The sequence below is a fragment of the Carlito syrichta genome, unplaced genomic scaffold (genome assembly GCF_000164805.1).
Source record: "Carlito syrichta isolate Samal-C Ts95f unplaced genomic scaffold, Tarsius_syrichta-2.0.1 Scaffold304449, whole genome shotgun sequence".
Classification (NCBI taxonomy): Eukaryota; Metazoa; Chordata; class Mammalia; order Primates; family Tarsiidae; genus Carlito; species Carlito syrichta.
The window spans coordinates 108,651-129,382 of NW_007248545.1; the positions used below are offsets into that span (position 1 = coordinate 108,651).

At 39.8% G+C, this 20,732-nt stretch overlaps 1 protein-coding gene across 1 annotated transcript in view; it reads left to right on the forward strand.

The window, feature by feature from the left end:
- Window positions 1-20,732, forward strand: part of COG7 (component of oligomeric golgi complex 7) — an 81,250-nt gene that overhangs the window by 29,379 nt on the left and 31,139 nt on the right. The window contains exons 6-9 of the mRNA XM_008059939.2: window positions 101-223; window positions 6,613-6,811; window positions 14,277-14,404; window positions 15,318-15,472. Of these exons, the coding sequence (XP_008058130.1) occupies window positions 101-223; window positions 6,613-6,811; window positions 14,277-14,404; window positions 15,318-15,472 (605 nt within the window). The remainder of the gene's footprint in view (window positions 1-100; window positions 224-6,612; window positions 6,812-14,276; window positions 14,405-15,317; window positions 15,473-20,732) is intronic.

The following is a 20,732-nucleotide window of genomic DNA, read 5'->3' on the forward strand; positions in this document are numbered from 1 at the left end:
GGCAGTAGTATATTGTTTGTCTTGGTAGGAGGGCAGGGCAGTTTCAGCAGGCAGCATATTTTGGCGTACCCAGTAAGGTCTTTTTATTCTGTCTCTGCAGGTGCAACTTTTAGCAGCCTGGCAAGAGCTGTGCCAGAGTGACCTACCCCTGGACCGGCAGCTCGCTGGACTTTATGATGCCTTGCTTGGTGCTTGGCACACGCAAATCCAATGGGCTACACAGGTAATAGCTCATTTGGTTCTAGGGAGAACAAAGCCTATGGTGATAAGAGAACAGGTGACTGCCTCAGGAGTGATTGCCCTCAAGTGCAGAGTACTGTTCAAAGAACCTCCTCATTTGCTGCTGTCACTCAAGGGGTTAAAAGATAAACTTAGGTTTCAGTTTAATGGTTTAAGAAAAAAAAAGATACATCAGTGAAATCTTTAGGTCTCCATTAAAACCCTTCTTATCATTCTTATCCATATCTTAAATAGAATCTAATGTGACAGTGTTGCCTGTCCTTCGGCAAGGGAGCCTGTGGAATTTCTGCAGGCCACTATCTTCTGATCTAAAAGCTGGAGGCCCTTGGTCAGGTGGTGTTGGAGTGAACAAGATTATTTTTATCTTAACTTCAGGTAAAATGTACCTGACCTGGAGTTAGTTTTCCTTGTTCTCATAATACATCAAGAGTAGGGGAAGGGCTAATTTTAAAGGCACCCCCTGATTAACGGTAAGGTGAGACTGAGGAACTTGGTTTCACGGGGAAACTTTCCATCACTTACTTTCTCAAGTCCCTAAACATCCAGTCACTTCATCTGTCAGTTGCTAGAATAAACTTGACAGTAGTTGGAGAGAATTCCTTATACAGGGTCATGTCATTCAAGTTGATTAAAGTACTTTTCTCTGTCCTTGTTCTTTGAATTAACCTATTTCAGACTTAGGTGTTTTTTGTTGTTGTTGTTTGTTTTTTAAAGGAAAACCTCCTATAGAACTTTTCCAATTTTATTTTATTTTACTTTACTTATCTTTTTAATTTACTTACATTTTTTGAGTTGGAATCTCACTGTCACCCAGGCTGGAGTGCAGTGACATGTTCACAGCCATGGCAGCCTCAACCTGCTGGGCTCAGACAATCCTTCCACCTCAGCCTTCCAAGTAACTGGGACTATAGGTGCGCACCACCACACCTGGGTGATTTTTTTGTTTTATTATAGAGACGAGGTCTTGCCAGGTTGCCCAGGCTAGTCTCAAACCTCTGGGCTCAGACAGTCCTTTCACCTGTACCTCCCAAAGTGCTGGGATTACAGACATGAGCCACCACGCTGGTCAAGTTTTTGCAGTTTTAATGTAATCATTTATGTGTTCTTGCCTCTTCTACTTCTTGTATCACAAGGATAAAAACAGCTCAAGTCAATACATACAAATGCCCTTCATTATCTAAGAAAAAGAACAGACTTCTCAGCCTTCTATTTGGGCCTCATTCTACATTTTGTAGGGCATGAATTTATGCTAATTTATACTATTGGGCCATGGCCTACTTTCTTTTCAGATGTCAGCAGCCTAGGCAACATAGTGAGACCTCGTCTCTATAAAAAAAATAAAAAAAATTAACCAGGCATGGTGCCGTGCACCTTTAGTCTCAGCTTCTTGAGAGACTGAGGCAGAAGGATTGCCTGAGCCCAGGAGGTCAAGGCTGCAGTGAGCTATGATCATGCTATTCTAGCCTGGGTGATAGATTGAGACTCCTACTTAAAAAAAAAAAAGAAAGAAAAAGAAAAAGAACTTAGACTTCCTAGACTTCTATTTGGACCTCATCCTACATTTGGACCTCATCCTACATTTTGTGGGGCAGAAATTTATGTTAATGTTTAGCTTTGACCCATGGCCCATTTTTTAAATTTTCAGTCTTTTTTTGAGACAGGATCTTACTCTCACCCAGGCTGGTGTGCAGTGGTGCAATCGTACCTCAGTGAAGCCCCAACTCCTGGCCTCAAATGAGCTCATCATGCTTCAGCCTCCCAAATAGATGGGATTACAGGTGTGCACCACTATGCTTGGCTAAGTTTAAAACATTTTTTTGTAGAGATAGGGTCTTGCGCAGGCTTGGTCTTGAACTCCCGAGTAGCTGGTACTACAGGCACATGCCACCATGGCTAATTTTTTTGATTTTTTTGTAGAGACAAGGTCTCTTTATGTTGCCCAGCTGGTCTTGAACTCCTGGGCTCAAGCAGTGTTCCTGTCTCTGCCTCCCAAGGTGCTGGGTTGTTTACCCGTTTCTTAATTTGGTTGGTTGTTTTTATGTTGAGTTGTAAGAGTTCTTTATATAATCTGGGTTTAAATCCTTTACTGAATATATGATTTGCGAATATTTTATCTCATTCTGTAGGTTGTTATTTACTTTCTTGATAATGTCTTTTGATGCACAAAAATTTTGAATTTTGATGTAGTCCAATTTATCTATTTTTTCTTTTGTTGCCTTGACTATTGGTATTATATCCAAGAATTGTTGCAGAATTCAAGATCATGAGGGTTTTTCTCTATATTTTCTTGTAAGAATTTTATGGTTTCAGCTCTTACATTTAGGTCTTTGGCCAATTTTGAGTTAATGTTTGTATATAGTGTAAGGTAAAAGTTCAACTTTTTCCTTTTGCTTGTAGATATCCAGTTGGAGCACCTTTTGTTGAAAAGGTTGTCCTTTGCCATTGAATGGTCATAGCATTCTTTTAGAAATCAGTTGTCCGTAGATGTGAGAGTTTAATTCTGGACTCTCTATTCCGTTGGTCTACATGTCTGTCCTTATGCTGGTACCACACTGTTTTGATTATTGTAGCTTTGTAGTAACTTTTAAAGTCAAGCATTTGAGGCTTCCAACTTTGTTCTTTTTTTTTTTCAAGACTGTTTTGGCTATTTGGGGTGTCCCTCAATATTCCATGTGAATTTTTAGATGGATTTTATTTCTCCAAAAAACACCATTGGAGTTTTGACAGGGATTGCACTGAATCTGTAGATTGCTTTGTATAGTATTACCATTTTAACAATATTAAGTCTTCCAATTTGTGAACATGGGATGTCTTACCATTTATTTAGTTCTTTAATTTTTTCTTATCAAATGTTTTGTTGTTTTTAGTGTACAAGTCTTTTAGCTTCTTGGTTAAGTTTATTCCTAATATTTTATTCTTTTTCATGCTATTGTAAATAGAATTGTTTCTTAATTTCCTTTTCAGATTGTTTATCATTAGTATATAGAAATACAACTGATTTTTGTATGTCAGTTTTATATCCTATAACTTGACTGAATTTATTTATTAACTCTAAGAGTATTTTGTATATTCTTTAAGTTTTTCTACACATATAATTATGTCATCTGTGAACAGAGATAACTCTGCTTTTATTTATTTATTTATTTATTTTTTTGAGTTGGAGTCTCACTCTGTCACCCAGACTGGAGTGCAGTGACTGCTCCCGGCCACCGCAGCCTCGACCTGCTGGGCTCCGGCGATCCTTCCGCCTCAGCCTTCCAAGTAGCCAAATTACAGGCATGTGCTACCATGCCCGGCTGATTTTTTTATTTATTGTAGAGATGAGGTCTCGCTGCCCAGGCGGGTCTCGAACCCTCAGGCTTAGGCAATCCACTCACCTCAGCCTCCCAAAGGCACGGGATTACAGGCTGAGCCACCGAACCCGGCTAACTCTGCTTTTAATTTGGACATATTTTCCCTCCCTCCGTCCCTTCCTTCCTTTTTTGATTCGGAGTCTTACTCTATCGCCTAGGCTGGAGTGTAGTGGCATGCTTATGGCTACCACAGTCTCGACCTGCTGGACCCAGATGATCCTTCCACCTCAGCTTTCCAAGTAGCTGGGACTACAGGCTTGCACCACCACTCCCAGCTAATTTTTGATTTATTATAGAGATGAGGTCTGGCCAAGTTGTCCAGCTGATCTCAAATCCCTGGGCTCAGGCAATCTACTCGCCTCCACCTCCCAAAGTGCTGAGATTATAGGCGTGATCCACCACATCTGGCTCCTTTCTTCTTTTTACTTGTGTAATTGCTCTGGCTAGGACTTTCAGTACTGTGTTGAATAGAGTGGCAAAAGCAGTTATTCTTGTCTTGTTCCTGATCTTAGGAGAAATGCTTCAGTCTTTCACTATTGAATATCATGTTAGCTGTGGGTTTTCATATATTACCTTTATCATGTGGAGGAAGTTTTCTTCTATTCCTAGTTTGTTGAGTGTTTTTGTCATGAAGGGTTTTGAATTTTGTAAAAAACATTTTCTATATTAATTGAGGCGATCGTGTGGTTTTTTTCCTTTATTCTGTTAATAATGGTATATTAGTTGGATTTATTTTTGCATTCCTAGGTGAATCCTACTTGGTTGTGGGTATATAATCTTTTTAATATGCTACAGAATTCAGTTTACTACTATTTTGTTGAAAATTTTAGCATGTGTATTCATAAAGGATGATCATTTGTAGTTCTGTTCTTATAACGTCTTTGACTGGTTTTGGTGTCAGGGTAATGCTGCCCTCGTAGAATGAGTTAGGCAGTGTCCATTATTAGTTTTGTTAGCTGTTTCCATAACAAAGTACCTCAGACTTGGTAGTTTAAACAACATAAGTTAACTTTCTCAAAGATCTAGAAGTCCAAGTTCAAGGTGTTCACAGGGCCAGTTTCTTCTGAGGCCACTCACCTTTACTTGCAGATGACTGTCTTTTCCCTATGTTTTCCCTTTATATGTGTCTATGTCCTAATCTCTTCTTTTTGTGAGGGTGTCAGTCATATCAGATTAGAGCTTACCCATATGGCATCCTATTACCTTTATCAGCTCTTTAAAGGCCCTATCTCCAAATATAGTCACATTCTAAGGTACTGGCAATTAGGACGTTGACATTTGAATTTTAGGGGGACACAGTTCAGACTATAACATATTTGCTCCTTTTCAATTTTTTGAAGAGTTTTAGAAGGTTGATGTTAAGTCTTCTTTAAATGTTTAGTAGGATTCACCAGTGAAGCCATCTGGTTCTGATCTTTTCTTTGTTAGGCGGTTTTGATTACTGATTCAGCTTTTTACTAGCTATAGAAGATTTATTCAGAGTTTCTGTTTTTTCTTTTTTAAAAAGAACTTTAATGGATTTGTTCTTTTTACAAAGTATAATCATATGTAATTATAATGTACAAGATAATGTTATGATATATGTTTATATATATATATAGTGAAGAAGGAATAAATAAAATGAATTAATTTATGTATCCCCTTAAACACTTATCATTTATTCTTCTTGTCTAACTGTAACTATTTCTGTTTTTTTCTCGAGTTAGTTTTGATAGATTGTATTTTTAGGAATTTGTCCATTTCATCTAAGTTATTTAGTTTGTTGGCGTGTGATTGCTGATAGTATTTTCTTATAATCTCTTTTATTTCTTTTTTAAAAGTTTTATTTTATTTTTTTATTGACACATAATAGGTTTTTTATTTTTGTGAAACTGAGTAATGTCCCCATTTTCATATCTGATTTTAATAATTTGAGCCCTCTTTCTTTTTTTCTTAGTCTAGAATTTTTCCAAAGAACCAACATCTGGGTTTGTTGAGTTTTAAAAATTGGTTTTCTAGTCGCTATTTCACTTATCTCTGTTTTAATCTTTATTATTTCCTTCTTTCTACTAGTTTTGGAATTAGTGTTCTTTTTCTAGTTCCTTAATGTGTACAGTTAGCTTGTTGATAGAGATCTTTCTTTTTTTGAGTCTATGCATTTACCGCTATAAATTTCCCTTAGCACTGATTTCACTGCCTCTTGTAAGTTTTGGTATGTTGTGATTTCATTTTCATTTGTCTCAAGTTATTTTCTAATGAAATTTTGAATTTTAATGGTTTTATAGTTTCTAAATTTTTACCTTTTTTGGCATTATAGTTGCCTAAGAATAGCTCTTACGTCTCATTTCATGTTTGTTCATATTTAAGATATGTTATAATAAGAAAATACATAATCAACACTTGGGAGTCTGTGAGACCCCCCCCTCTAAAAGAACTCTGAACATTATTTGCCCAAGAAATCTATGTAAAGAATATAGAATGAAAAAAGGATTTTCAATGAATAAGTAAATCCATAATCTAAATGGGTCTAGATACACTATTCCTGGAGTTCCTTAAGATACAAGAAATCCATCTTGGCTGAAGGACTGTGTCAAGGGGAGAGGTGGCTATAGGCCAGGCAGTGACTCTGCTTAAAGACTCTTCCAACCCCAATTAAATGAAGTACTCTTCTTTCATTTTATTTTGATTCCCACCTCCCACTCCCCCCAATTTCTCTATTGTCATTTCTCTAGTTAATTTTTGGTGACCATATAAATATTGCATGAAAGCGTTTGATAGATTTGAAAATAGCCAGGCACTTGGGGTCAGGGAGAGGTATGGAGTTGCCAGTTGTTCTGGATGTTTTGCACGTCCTAACGCTGCTTCATTTTCTGAGCATATTCACATTTGCGTTGAGGGAAACCCTGGGCTTATAGCACTAAATTTGACCACTTTTCATCTCTCGGGAGATTCCTCTGAGTGATTCAGGGGACAACTTCTTTGAAAGGTAGGCTCCTGTTTGGTTCTGTGTGCTAAGGCAGATACCGCTCACTCATTGCAGGTTTTCAAGAACCCCCATGAGGTTGTGACGGTGCTGCTGATTCAGACCCTGGGAGCCTTGATGCCCTCCCTGCCCTTCTGCCTCAGTGCTGGAGTAGAGAGGGCTGGGCCTGAGCTGGAGCTCACCAGACTGCTGGAGTTCTACGACGCCACTGCCCACTTTGCCAAGGGACTGGAAATGGCACTGCTCCCTCACCTACGTAAACATTCCTTCCTCCTCATTCTGGGGCTTGTCTTTACTCGTTCTTTTTGAAGCTTCTGGGGCCTGGGTTTGTTTGCCTTTTCAGATGACTGATTTTACAGAAGTGGAAGGGATCTATGTTTTCCTTTGCAAACGATGTGGAAGTCTTTTCCATGAAAATGTTGCCATTATGGAAACAGTCTAATATATTTGCCTCACCCCATGCTGTGTAGGTGCTTCACACACTCTAGGGTTGCGCACATTCTGGGGAAGTGATGGACACTTCTGTGGGGGCTTAGAATATAAAAGAGGCCTAGTAGCAGGTAGACAGATGTTAGTTGCAGTGAGGTGGCAGCAGGTTACACTTGGGAACAAGTGCCTTCTTCTTTCCACATCATCATAAAGCCTCAGACAATTCAGCCTCAGGAGACCAAAGAGGCTAGAGGAGCTTTTTGAAGGGGTAGCAGCAAGTTTTTCAGGGCAGGGGAGCTGTGTTAGGAGTAAAGGTGGTTATAGGGAAGGTGGCTTTTCCCAGCAACCGACTGAGAGCAGAGCATTCCTTATTCCCATTTGGGTAAACAATGCATGGTGTGTGACGTTTTCCCAACTCTTTCCCATCTGTGTTAAAAGCATCATAAATTTTTAAATAACACAGACCTCGTGATGCATGGTGCTGTCAAATCAGGAAATCTCTTCAGGAAGGCCTTGATTTGCCGTTTGGCTGCTGTGTGTCACTGACTTGGTTTATTTAATAGTTATTCTCTTTAATTACAGTTGTGTATAATTACCTTGTACATTCCAGGGAGTGTGTTTGTTATTCAGATTCCTGATGATTCATAGATGTTTTTGGCATACTCACTGGTCAGGCCTTAGTTATGGGAGAGGAACAGTGGACACGGGGAGCTTCCCAGGGACTGTGATGCCTTTGTGAAAGTGGCTGAAGTGTGTTTAGGCTGCACATCCTGCTGGAGAAGGGGGTCGAAGGCAGGGCCAGGAACAGGTTGCATTCTTTCCACACGGGACGGACATTATTGGAAAAGAGAGAACCACCCTCTGAGGAGTCAGTATAGAAGTGCTTTATTAGTCAGCTGTGGGAGTTTAGATTTCTAACAATTCCTGTTGAGGTTTTCAAAATAATTATGTTTTCGTTTTAATTTAAAAATACTTTGGAAACACACAAAAATAAAGATTAAAAAAAAGAGCAAGAGATTTATAACCTTATCACCCAAAAGAGCTACCAACAATATTTGTTATAGTTCCTGCTAGTCATTCGAATATAAATAAATATTGTTCACAAATATTAGTATAAACACTTAATATATACTATGTAAATATTATCTAATAAATGCAATGTAATTTGCATTTTATATATTTCAGTATAATTTTATAAATTTACATATAGGCCGGTTGTGGTGGCTCACAGCTATAATTCCAGCACTTTGGGAGGCCGAGGTGAGAGGATTTTCTGAGCCCACAGGTTCAAGACCAGCCTGGACAACTTGGCAAGACATCATTTCTACAATAAATCAAAAAAATTAGCTGGGTGTGGCAGCGCATGCCAGTAGTTCCAGCTACTTGGAAGACTGAGGCGGAAGGATCACCTGAGCCCAGCAGGTTGAGGCTGCGGTGACTGTGAGCTTGTTACTGCACTCCCTCTTGGGCAACACAGTGAGATGCCAACTCAGAAAAAATTTTTTTTACATATAATAATATGTTATATATAATATATAGAAATATTGTAAAATATTGATTGTATATAGCCTTATATTTGGTTTGGTTTTTTTGTTGTTGTTGCTCAAAACAGTATAATGAGCATTTTCTTATGTCATTAAGTGTTTTTCTAGACTTTTTAAAAATAGGCACAGAACCAAGGCAATGACCACTTTGTAGCTATGGCTTACTATAATTTTTTAACCATTATGATAAATAAAACTATTATGAACTATCTTACACATTAATGTTTGAGCCCAACTCTGATTATTTTTTAGGATACATTTAAATTTGAATTCGATAAATGAAAATTTCAAAGATGTTTGTCATATTTTGTTCTTTAGAAATTTTTTAACCTATCTTTGTGTCTATCAGTAGTGAATGAAGGTGCCTGTGCCCCATCATCTCATCAGCACTAGACTCTGTCTTTTTTCTCCCATCATTTCCAGGTTCCTAGACAATTAATGATATATCATTTTAGTTTTGCACTTTGGTTATTAACAAGTTTGAAATTTTCTTTAAATTTTGAGACAGTGTCTCTGTCACCCATTCTGGAGTGTAGTGGCATGACCATGGCTCTCCGCAGCCTCTAGTTGCTGGGCTCAGGCAATCCTTCTGCCTCAGCCTCCTGAGTAACTGGGACTATAGGTGGACACCACGTCTGGCTAATTTTTTGACTTTTTGTGTAGATGAGGTCTCACTATGTTGCCCAGGCTTAAGCCATCATCCCTCCTCGGCCTCCCAAAGTGCTGGGATTACAGCCATGAGCCACTGCACCTGGCCTGAAAATTATATTATAAAAATTATGTATTTTTTTCTTTTTTGAATGGCTTATTCCATTCCTTTGCCTATTTTTCTGTTTGGGAGTTTAACTTAGTTCTGATTAATTTACAAGAGTGATTACTTATATATTTTAAAAAGCAACAAAAGAGCCAGGTATGGTGGCTCACGTCTGTAATTCAGCTATGCAGGAGTCTGAGGAGGGAGATCGCTTGAGCCCAGCAGTTGGAGGCTGTGGTGAGCCGAGATTGTGCTCACTTCCAACTGGGCAACAGAGTGAGATCCTGACTCGAAAATAAAAAAGCAACAAAAATATGTGTCTCCTGTATCCTACTTTAATACAAAATGAGTCTTCTGTATCCTACTTTAACTACTGTTAAAAATTTGGTGCATATGCCTTAAAGTTCATTATACAGTAAAGGACTTTTTCTCATTATCAAATATGTTGTAGATGTACTTTCTGTTTTTTTAATTTAAAATTTTAAATGTGGGGTACAGTTCAGGGTTAAGTATGCAAATGTTCATTATGCAGCTATCCTTGTTGATGAGGTGTGCTTCTCCTCCTCCGGCAGTGTCCCACTGCTGCCAATCCCACCCCCTACCCCCGGCAGTTTCCCACTACTGACAATCTTTTTCTTATAGTATTAGATAATTGTTCAAGGTCCACTTATGAGTGAGAACATGTGATACTCAGTTCTTTGTTTCTGTGATAGATCACTCAGTTTTATAGGCTCTAAGTCCATCCAAGTTGCTGTGAAGTTCATTATTTTGTTCTTCTTTATGGCTGTGTAATATTTCATCGGGTATTCCATTGGGTATTGTGAACAATGATATAATAAACATGTGTATGTAGGTATCTTTTTCACACAGTAATTTGAGTTCCTCCGGGTATATTCCCAGTAGGGAGATAGTGGGGTCATATGGAAGGTCGATTTTTAGATCTTTTAGGAATTGCCAAACTGTTTTCCACAGAGGTTGTACTAGTGTATGCTCCCACCAATAGTGTAGAAGTGTTCCCTTTTCGCTGAATCCTCTCCAGCATCTGTTGTTTTTTGTTATTGTTGATGGCCAGCCTGACTGGAGTTTAGTGGTATGTAGATATACTTTCTAACTTTTAATTTTACTTGTAACATTTTAAAGTATTATTTCAATAGCTACTACATGTATATGACACAATGTAAAATATGTAAAAGATCATATAATATAGAGTACATTTAAAAACAGTTTAGGTTGAATTTATAATTAATAGGCAATATGTTTTCATTCTAGAAAAACCCAAAAGTACAAAGAGAGAAAAAAAATCATTCTCAACCTGCCATTCAGAAACAGCATTTTGGATTATATACAGTTTTGTGTATGAATGTGTTTATGTGTGTGTACTTAAACATATGTATCTTTTGAGTCTCACACTGTGGCCTAGGCTTATCACAGCCTTAACCTTCTGGGCTCAAGAAATCCTCTTGCCTCAGCCTCCCAAGTAGCTGGGAGTACAGGCATGCACCATCACATCCAGCTTATTTTTTTTGTAGAGGTGAGATCTCACTATGTTGCTCAGGCTAGTCTCAAACTGCTGGACTCAAGTAATCCTCCCACATCAGCTTTCCAAAGTGCTGGGATTACAGGTGTGAGTCACTGCTCCTAGCCTTAAGTATGTTTTTAGTAGAATATTTTGTTGCCGCTTTCGTATCCAATTCCATATTATCATCTAATATACAGTCTATATTCAGATTTTTCGAGTTGTACCACAAAAGTCCTTATAGTTGTTTTTCTACCTTTGCCTCCCATTGAGATTCAGTCAGTGTGCACATATATGACATTTGCATGTCCTATTCCTTTAATCTCTTTTAATCTAAAACAGTCTTCTCATCCTTCTTTTATCTTTCATGAAATTCACATCTTTGAAGAAGTCAGGGTAGTTTTCTTGTAGAATGTGTCAGTTGTTTCCTCCTGATTAGATTTATGTCAAACAATGTTTGGGAAGAATGCTACAGTGATGATAGTGTGTACTTCCTATTGTGTCACATCAGGAGACATGTGTCCAACTGTAGGTGATAGGTTAGGTTATCACTTGGTAAGTGTATCTGCCAGATCTCTCCAGTGTAAAGTCACCTTTCCCTCTTGTAATTTCCTCTTGCAATTATGAGGTGATGTTCTGAGCCTATAGGAATACAGCATTTTCCAAGAAACATTTTTTTATGACTTTAGCATCCATTAATAATCCTTGCCTGGATAAATTTTCCATTGTTGATTACAAAATGGTAATTTTCTAATTTATTTCCTTATACTTATATGCTAGCATTCTTTTATCAAGATAAGACTTTTCCTTCTTTTCTCTCTTTAATATTACTATGAATTCATCGTTTTTAAAAAATTTAGTTAGTTATGATCCATTATTATTCATTTTAATTTCCAAATTGTTTCAAAATTGGACTATGGTTGCCCCCTCAATCTGGCTCCTGTATCTTTTTGACATGTCCCTATCATTCTTTCACTGCTTTCTTGTTTTTTGGCACAATATGTTCCAGGAACACCCTCTACTTTCCCTTGCCTTAAACCTGGAATTTAGTCATTTTCCTAGGAAGCCTGGTTTTTTTCTAGTGAGAAATGGTATTTAGAAACCACAATTGCCAGGCTCGGTGGCTCAGCCTGTAATCCCGCGCCTTTGGGAGGCTGAGGTGAGTGGATTGCCTGAGCTGCGGGTTCGAGACCCGCCCGGGCAGCAAGACCTCATCTCTACAAAAAATCAGCCGGGCGTGGTAGCGCATACCTGTAATTCCGGCTACTTGGAAGGCTGAGACGGAAGGATTGCCGGAGCCCAGCAGGCGAGGCTGCAGTGGCTGGGAGCGGCCACTGCACTCCAGTCTGGGCGACTGAGTGAGACTCCAACTCAAAAAAAAAAAAAAGAAGCCACAATCTAGGCACCAGGGGTGCTCATTGTTGCTGGAGTATCATTACTCCTAGAATCTTTTGGTGGACAAAGCTAGGAAATACATTTATTTATTTATTTGTTTGTTTGTTTGTTTGTTTGTTTGTTTGAGTTGGAGTCCCACTCTGTCACCCATGCTCGAGTGTGCTGGCACCCTCATGGCCACTGCAGCCTCTACCTGCTGGACTCTGGCGATCCTTCTGTCTCAGCCCTCCAAGTAGCTGGAACTACAAGTGCACTACCAGCTAATTTTTTGATTTATTGTAGAGATGAAGACTTGCCAAGTTGCCCAAGCTGGTCTCAAACCCCTGAGCTCAGGCAATCCTCTCGCCTTGGCCTCCCAAAGTGCTGGGATTACAGGCATGAACCACATGCCTGGCTTGAAGATATATATATATATTTTTTAAATTACCAATTTATGCCAATATTTCTCAGTCAAATTCAACACCGCAGGATTTTTATCTCTTGCATACCCATTTGCAGATGCCCGTCTCCTGAAGTGAGAATCCTGGCTCCCAAGTGTGTCTTTGTGTATGTGTGTGTGTCTTGTATATATGTGTGTGCAATTATTTTTCACAGCTCTTTTGGATAGGTGAAACTATATTTAGTTTATTCATTCAGCTACAAATGGGTCAGTACTGGAGTGCTACATTCTGAGGATACAATGCTGGGCAAAATCAAACACAGTCCCTGCTCTCATATAATGTGTATTTCAGTGGGAGATAATCAAATAATCACACAAATGAATGTATGATTACAAAGTGAGAAAGTCCTTGGAAGAAAAGCAAATAGTTCTAAAAGTATATAAACAAAGGCAGATAATTGAGAGATCGACAGACTTGAACTGAGTGAGTATTGAAGGAGGACCTGAAGTTAACTAGATGAAGAGGGGTAGAGAAGGTCCTTCCAGACAGAAGAATCCACATGTGGCCAAAAGGAGCTTTTAGGAACTGAGAGAAGGTTGGGAGCTAGAGGGCGTGTAATGGAGGGTGAGGCTGTAGAAGTCATAATAAAATAACCAGTGTTTATTGAGTGCTTACCACACATTATTTTACATGATCTCCACATAATGCACACACATTATTTTACATGATCTCCACAAAAGTCTTACAAAATCAGTGCGTTACTTCTCCTTTTTTTATAGTTGAGGAAGGAGGCATAGAAAAGTTAAGATATTTGCACGTAGTCACATACCTAGGAAGCAGTAAAGCTTTGATAGAAGAACCTTTACTCTTAACTACCACCATCTTTTGCTTTCTGAGGTCAAGCAATATGGGGCTTTGCAGGATATAGAAAAGATTTTAGTCTCCAACTGCAGAGCAGTGGGAGTTACTGAAAAGTTGTAAGTAGAGCAGCAATGTAATGAGATTTCTGTTGGGGACTATTTTTCTAGTTTCAGTGAAGGACAGATAGTGGAAGGGACCAGAAGGATGTGAGGATATCAGCAAGTAGGCTTTTACATTTACCCATCCCCTGTTGAGATTGTTTCTAGAACTTTCTGATTCTGAGCAATGTTTTCATGAACATTCTTCTGTGTATATCAAATCACTGTATATTTGTTGATTTTGGGAAAATTCTTAGCAGTTGAATTGCTGTGTCATAGAATATGCACATTTACATTTTTGATACAAGCATGTTTTAAATTTTTATGTGGTTCAACATAGGAATTTTTGGAATGCCTAGTGTATTGGATATCTGTTTCTATGAACACTTGAAGTGGAAAATGTTCTTCCTTTAGTACCTTTTCTCTGTAGTAGTTCTTGAACCCGACGTTGACGAGAGTTATCATGTGTAGGGATTCTTAATTGTGAGGATAATAAGGGATGTGAGATTAAGGGAGTTGGTGTCTTTAATGGTGCTTAAGGCAAACTGCACAAAGCCCAAATTTATCCATATGTCAACTGGTTGTTGAAGAAGCATCCATGAATAAATGTGGATTAGCAAAATGTAGTTACCTCCAAAGATAAAATGGGAAAAGTTCTAAGAGAACATCTCTTCCTTGTTGCTTTCCAGTGGTTAATTTCAGAATCTTTGTTAATTATTGCTTTTCACTTCTGATCTCCTAAAGATGAGCACAACCTGGTAAAAGTCATGGAGCTGGTGGATGCTGTGTATGAGCCCTACAAACCCTACCAGCTGAAGTACGGTGACATGGAGGAGAACAACCTCCTTATCCAGATCAGCGCAGTACCTTTGGTAATGTCCCAGCATGGCCAATGGCCAGTTAGGAAGCCTTCTGTCTGCCAGCCTGTCAGCCAAGTCTGGCAGAGGGTTGGGGGTGGGATCAGGTATGGATTAAAAAATGGGCTGTAAGTACTCATGGGCTCTGACCATCCAAATGTAAAATGAGATCACAGACCTGCTATCAATATTCTTCTTAAAGCCCTCCACTAAGGATCTCTAAAAGGAGAGGGTTAAATCTTTTGGGGATAAGCTGATCCCTGATTTAGTAATTTCTTATTAAGGTGGTCCTTTGTTGAAGGGAGATATGCAAATAGGCTCAGGAGCTTGGCGCTCGTGGACTGTGCTCACTATGAGGGCACCAGGGGTGGACTCAAGGTCATTTCCATGTCAAATAGTGTTTTGTTTTCAAGTCATAAGGTTGTCTAGCATGAGGCATGTTGACACATAAGAACTGATCTTACACTCGTTTAAGTCTGCTGCCTCTTGCATCTTTCGGTTTTCTAGGGGTATACCTTGAACATCTGTTCAGTTAGATTCTTGCCCCTGAAGGAAGCATTTTCCTTTTGCTACATTCTTTTAGAGTGCCTGATGTGAAAAACTTGAATTGCAGCTCCAGAGTCAGAGGGAGCGATGCCATCTTAATAATCACAGAAAAAAAGGAAAGAAATGGAAAATACTAACATGAACTAGACAGTTGGTCCTGCTTTTCTGCCAGGAGTTAATTTCTGTGATCTCACTGACCACTTAGGCTGTCTTTCCTCCTACTCAGCCTCCAGCAGAGCTGTCAGTTTGGGACTATATTTCTGATATCCCTACTAGGTGATTTTACTGCAGATGAGAGGGCTTGAAGGTATTTCTGTGTCTTGACATTTTCTATTTGGGTGCTCTCCAGTCTGAATGGCTTTTGTCTGCATTTGCTTACCAGGAGCATGGGGAAGTAATTGACTGTGTGCAGGAGCTGAGCCACTCTGTGAATAAGCTGTTTGGTCTGGCGTCTGCAGCCGTTGACAGATGCGTGAGATTCACCAATGGCCTGGGGACCTGTGGCCTGCTGGCAGCCCTGAAATCCCTCTTTGCCAAGTAAGGCTGGGCCTAGGGACAGGGCTAGATACATTGGAGGACAGTGTCTGTCCCAATTAAAAATGTATGTGCTCTGTATTCCTGCTCTGAACCTTGGAAAAACATTTGCAACTGAGCTCAGGAGGATTTCTTAAGGATGTTCATTGCAGCATTGGTTGTCATGGTGGAACATTTGAAATAACCTAAATGTCCATTCATTAGGCAATGGCTACATAAAATATGATATATTCATATGAGGGACTGCCATGCAGCAGTTAAAGTATGTTGGGGGAAAAGAAACAACAGCAAAGCTTAGGCAAGTTTAATTTAACAAAGTTTATTTAGGCTAGCAAAAGGTTCTGGAACCTAACAGCATTTTGGATGGTTCAGAATGCCCATGGTGAGCTGTATTTATAACCAGAAAAGAGGAAATGACATACAGAGATGACCTGATTGGCAGTTAGGCATTTGCCTTATTCGGGCATAATTTGACAGCTTTCAGCCTAGAATTGGCTAAGGGTTTGGCTACTATGATTGACTGACTCAGTTGCTTGATAACAAGGGTATCCTCTTGGGTTAGGTTACAATTTGTTTACACATCAAGCTAGGGTACAGTTCCCTATATATAGAGGCCACTGTGAGCCAAACTTTATCACCCAAGTACAGAGACAGGTTTAGACAAACTATTTATTTATTTATTTGGTCAGAGTTTCACTCTGACACTCAGGCTGGAGTGAAGTAGCACTCTCAGAGCCACCACAGCTTCAATCTGCTGGGCTCAGATAATCCTTCTGCTTCAGCCTTCCCAGTAGCTGGAACCACAGGTGTGCACCACCGTGCCCAGCTAATTTTTTTTTATTTATTGTAGAGATGAAGTCTTACCAAGTTGCCCAGGCTGGTCTTGAACCCCTGAGCTCAAGCAATCCTCTCACCTCCACCTCCCAAAGTGCTGGGATTATAGGTGTGAGCCACTGTGCCCAGTTTAGGTCGAACTTAACTTAGTTTAGCAAGTATTAATTAGGTCCACATGAGTAGATCTCAAAAATCTGTTGTAGGGAAGGAGAGCAAGTTGCAAAATAATTTTTTTGTAAGTGAGAAAGCAGGATTTATTGAGAGGACAGAAAAGCTCCCACAGTGGGAGGGAACCCAAAGGGGTTGCCTCAAAATAATATTGAGAGTGTAATACATTATGTAAAAATAACATACAAAAAATAGGGTATATTTTCTTTTTTTTTTTTTTGTAGTTGGAGTCTCACTGTCACCCAGACTGGAGTGTAATGGCCGCTCCCGGCCACTGCAGCCTCGACCTGCTGGGCTCTGGCGATCCTTCTGCCTCAGCCTTCCGAGTAGCTGAAACTACAGGCACGCGCTACCATGCCCGGCTAGTTTTTGATTTGTTGTAGAGATGAGGTCTCGTCAAGTTGCCCAAGCAGGTCTCGAACCTGGGCTCAGGCAATCCACTCACTTTGGCCTCCCAAAGTGCTGGGATTACAGGCTGAGCCACCGAGCCCAGCCGAGTATATTTTCTGTAGCAGAATTTGGCAAACTTTTCCAGCAAAAAACCAGATAGCAAGTATATTAGGCTTTGTGGGCCTACAGTCTCTTTTGCAATAGATGATTTTGTAGCACGCTGCCTTTATAGCATGAAAATAGCCATAGACAATACATAAATGAATGGGTGTGGCTATGGGCCAATAAAACTATTTACAAAAAAACCAGGAGTGCCAACTCCTGTTCTAGGTCTTTTTTCTAATACTTTAAAATGCATTATATATTCCTATAGAATGGCATTGGTCAAACTAGAACCCATGAGTCCAATTTTGTTTGCATTTCTTTTTGTAAATAAAGTTTTATTAGAATGCAGCCATGCTTATTTACTTACCTATGACCTACATCTCCCATTATATAGGCAGAACTGTATAGTTGGGACAGAGATCTTACTTCTTGAAAAAAGCCAAAAATCTTTACTATCTGGACCTTAACAGAAAAAGCTTGCTTGACCCCTGATGTGGAAGTTCAAACGATACACTCAAAACACTGATTATCTTTAGGGAGATGGAGAAGACATGGGATGGTGGTCATAGGGGATTTCACTTTATTTATTTTTTGATTTTTTAAAACAAGGGTACAAATTTATATTTTCTTATATAATTAAAAGTGTAAAATAAAAAGGCAATATGCACATCATGCTAAGTGAAAGAAGCCAGTCACAAAAGACTGCATGTTATATGCTTCCATCTATATGAAACATCCAGAGCAGGCAAATCTATAGAGAAGAAAATCAATTTGTGGTTGCCTGGGGTTGGGGGAATTTAAAGGAGGTGGGGGATGACTGCTAAAGTGTACAGGGATTTTTTTGGGGGGGATGGTAAACGTGTTTTAAAGTCGTGGTGATGGTTGTATAACTCTGTGAAGACTCTAAAAGTAATTGACTTGTGCTCCTTAAGTGGATGAATTGTGAGGCATGTGAATTATATCACAGTAATGCTGTCACCGAAAGAAAGAGAAGGGAAACTATTATTACATTTGGTTTGACAGAAGAAAAAGACAGCAGTACATATAAGGCTGGTTTCTCTGACCTGTGTTAATTGAGGTATAATGGCCCTCAGGAGATTGGTTATATGCTCCAGTTTCCACAGTCCTATGTTCTCCAAGAGACCTTCCCTTGATAGTTCTATTTATTTGTTTGTTTGTTTGTTTGTTTGTTTTAGTTGGGGGTCTCAGTCTGTCATCCAGCTCTGGGCTCGTCCAGCCTGGGCTCAGACCCTGGCCCTGACGCTTACTAGCTGGTACCTTGGGCAGGTCAGTGCTCCTCTCTGAGAAAAAGGCTGGAGTGCAGTGGCATGATCATGATTCACCACATCCTCAACCTTTTGGGCTCAGGTGATCCTTCTGCCTCAGCCTCCTGAGTAACTGGGAGAGGCCTAACTAATTATTTTGATGTTTTGCAGTGATGAGGTCTCACTATGTGGCCTATGCTGGTCTAAAACTCCTAGTTCAAGCAGTTTTCCCGTCGGCCTCCCAAAGTGCTAGTATTACAGGTGTGAGCCACCACGCCTACCTTTCCCTTGATAATTCTAGAGTGAAGTTGCCCTGAGTCTTAGAAACTTTCTTTTATTGAACTAAAGGCTGTTTTGCTTTTGTTTAGGGAGCTTTGGTTGTTCTAGAAATACTGAGAGTATCCTGTGAGTTCTGAAAGGCTCTCGACCCCAGTGTCCTCTGTCACTGCTGTGGGCAGTCAGGGCCTCCCAGGGCAGCTTGGTGTAGTCATCAAGTCTGCCCTGCTCCCAGGAGGGTGACTGGATGAGCTCAGATGTGTTCCTGTAGAAAGAGAGGCATCAGCAATAAGTTTAATAAATAAAGTTTTACCTTTTCTCTCTCTGCCACCAACCAGGATTTTGTGGATGGAAATTTCTTTTAAGTTCTAAAACTTTTATTGTAAAATACCAAGTCAAATGCTTTTAGAAATCATTCACAAAAATACAAAATGATATAAGAAAGTGAAAAATCTTTCCTTCCTGCTACTTTTAGTCCTTCTCCACAGAAGTAACCAGTTTTGAACATTTTGACTTTAGTCTTCTAATTCTTCCCTTTAAACTTTAAAGAAGATTTTTGTTTGCTTATTGACTTTAAATATCAACTCTTGACTCTCTTCTATGAAAGGCCATTTTCCTGTCTTCTTTCCTGTTTCTCTGATCTTACTCATTATATTTTTTACTTTTAGTTCTTCTGTTGGTTATTACTTTGTTTTTAAAAATCATACATATCCATGTTAACAATTCAGATTATACGAAAGGAGATCTGGCAAAACTAGGCCACCTTCTCTAGAAGGAAAGATTTTGAAGTTATCAAAATAGCTAATGTTTGTAAAATTAGTCAGGGAAATCAGGTCAAAGCTAACTTGAGCAGGGTTCAAGTGGGACATTGTTCACTAGTAAGGAAGGGTAGGGGGAAGATATTGAAGAAGGCAAAGGTAGGGAGACTGGAATATGGGGGAGGCAGGAGTAGACTGGCCTAACTTGAACAAGAGTGAAGTATAGACTGCAGCAGCTGACATGGTGGTTCAAGATGGAGGGGCATTGAGGCGATGATGGATGCATGGGCTGGACCAGCCTGAGCTCAGACCCTGGTCCTGATGCTGACTAGCTGGGACCTTGGGCAGGTCAGTGCTTCTCTCTGAGTCTTGGTGCCTATTTTCTGAGTAAACTGATGATAATACCTCCTCTCCATGGAGGTTGTGAATATTAACAGAAAACATGTTGTTACAACCTCTAACACAGGGACCCTCACATGGTCGATTCTTGGAAATGTGTATTGTGAGAAACAGCTGGAGGGCTTAAGGATAAAAATGATGGGATAAAAGCTACACTTTCTTATAAGATTTCATGACAAACCCATTTAGCATTCTGGATTGATGGATCATGAAATAGATAAAGTCTGTGCAAATTGCCACACTTGAGAACTGTGACTGGACAAAACTCCCCAGATGTACCTCTGCCTCTCACCGGCCCAGCCCAGGACTGTCAAAGGAGCTTCTGCAGAGCTGGTAGATTGGTGGATGGTATATTCTTCTTATGCAGGGATGTAATAGTTGCAGGAGATAACACAGTTGTTAATTTTCCATACTAAAGCACAACTGTGTTCCTTAATATTCCCTGTGAATTTGTTTTTGAGGCCTTTCTCCCATCCAGGACCCTAGAAAGCTGTCATCTCTCTCAGTGCCAAGAGAAGGTACTGTCAGTGGGATTTTTGGTTTTGCGACTTTCCACAGTGAAGCCCAGAGGTCTCTGGAAGGGAACAGCAGTAGCATTTGAAGTTAGTGGGGTGGACTCTCTCTCCATTATACAAACTGACTTTTCAGGGCTGTGCCCTGGGTAACCATGTGCCACTTTACTCACTGGGAGCTTCGGCTAGGGAAGGGACAGAGGCAAGCCTTCTTGTGATGCACACAAATGTCTCAGGTTTCTTGGCCTCCAGAGAACATGACTCCCCTTTCTGTCCTCCTCACTTGCCCACCCAAGGACATGCATGTACTTGTCTCTGTTCTAAGAATTGTCCATCCTCAGAAGCACTCCCACTCTACAACAGCTTTCATTTTATACTTTTCTGACAACTTTGGTAAGGATTATTTCATTTTATCATCACAACAAATCTGTGAGGCAATACAGAAGACATCATTAAATTCATTTGAAAAATGAGGAAACTGAGACCCAAAGACACTGAGATACTTGCCCAAGGCTGCAGTGCAAGTCTTTCGTTTATTCGGGAACTTTTTCCAGGT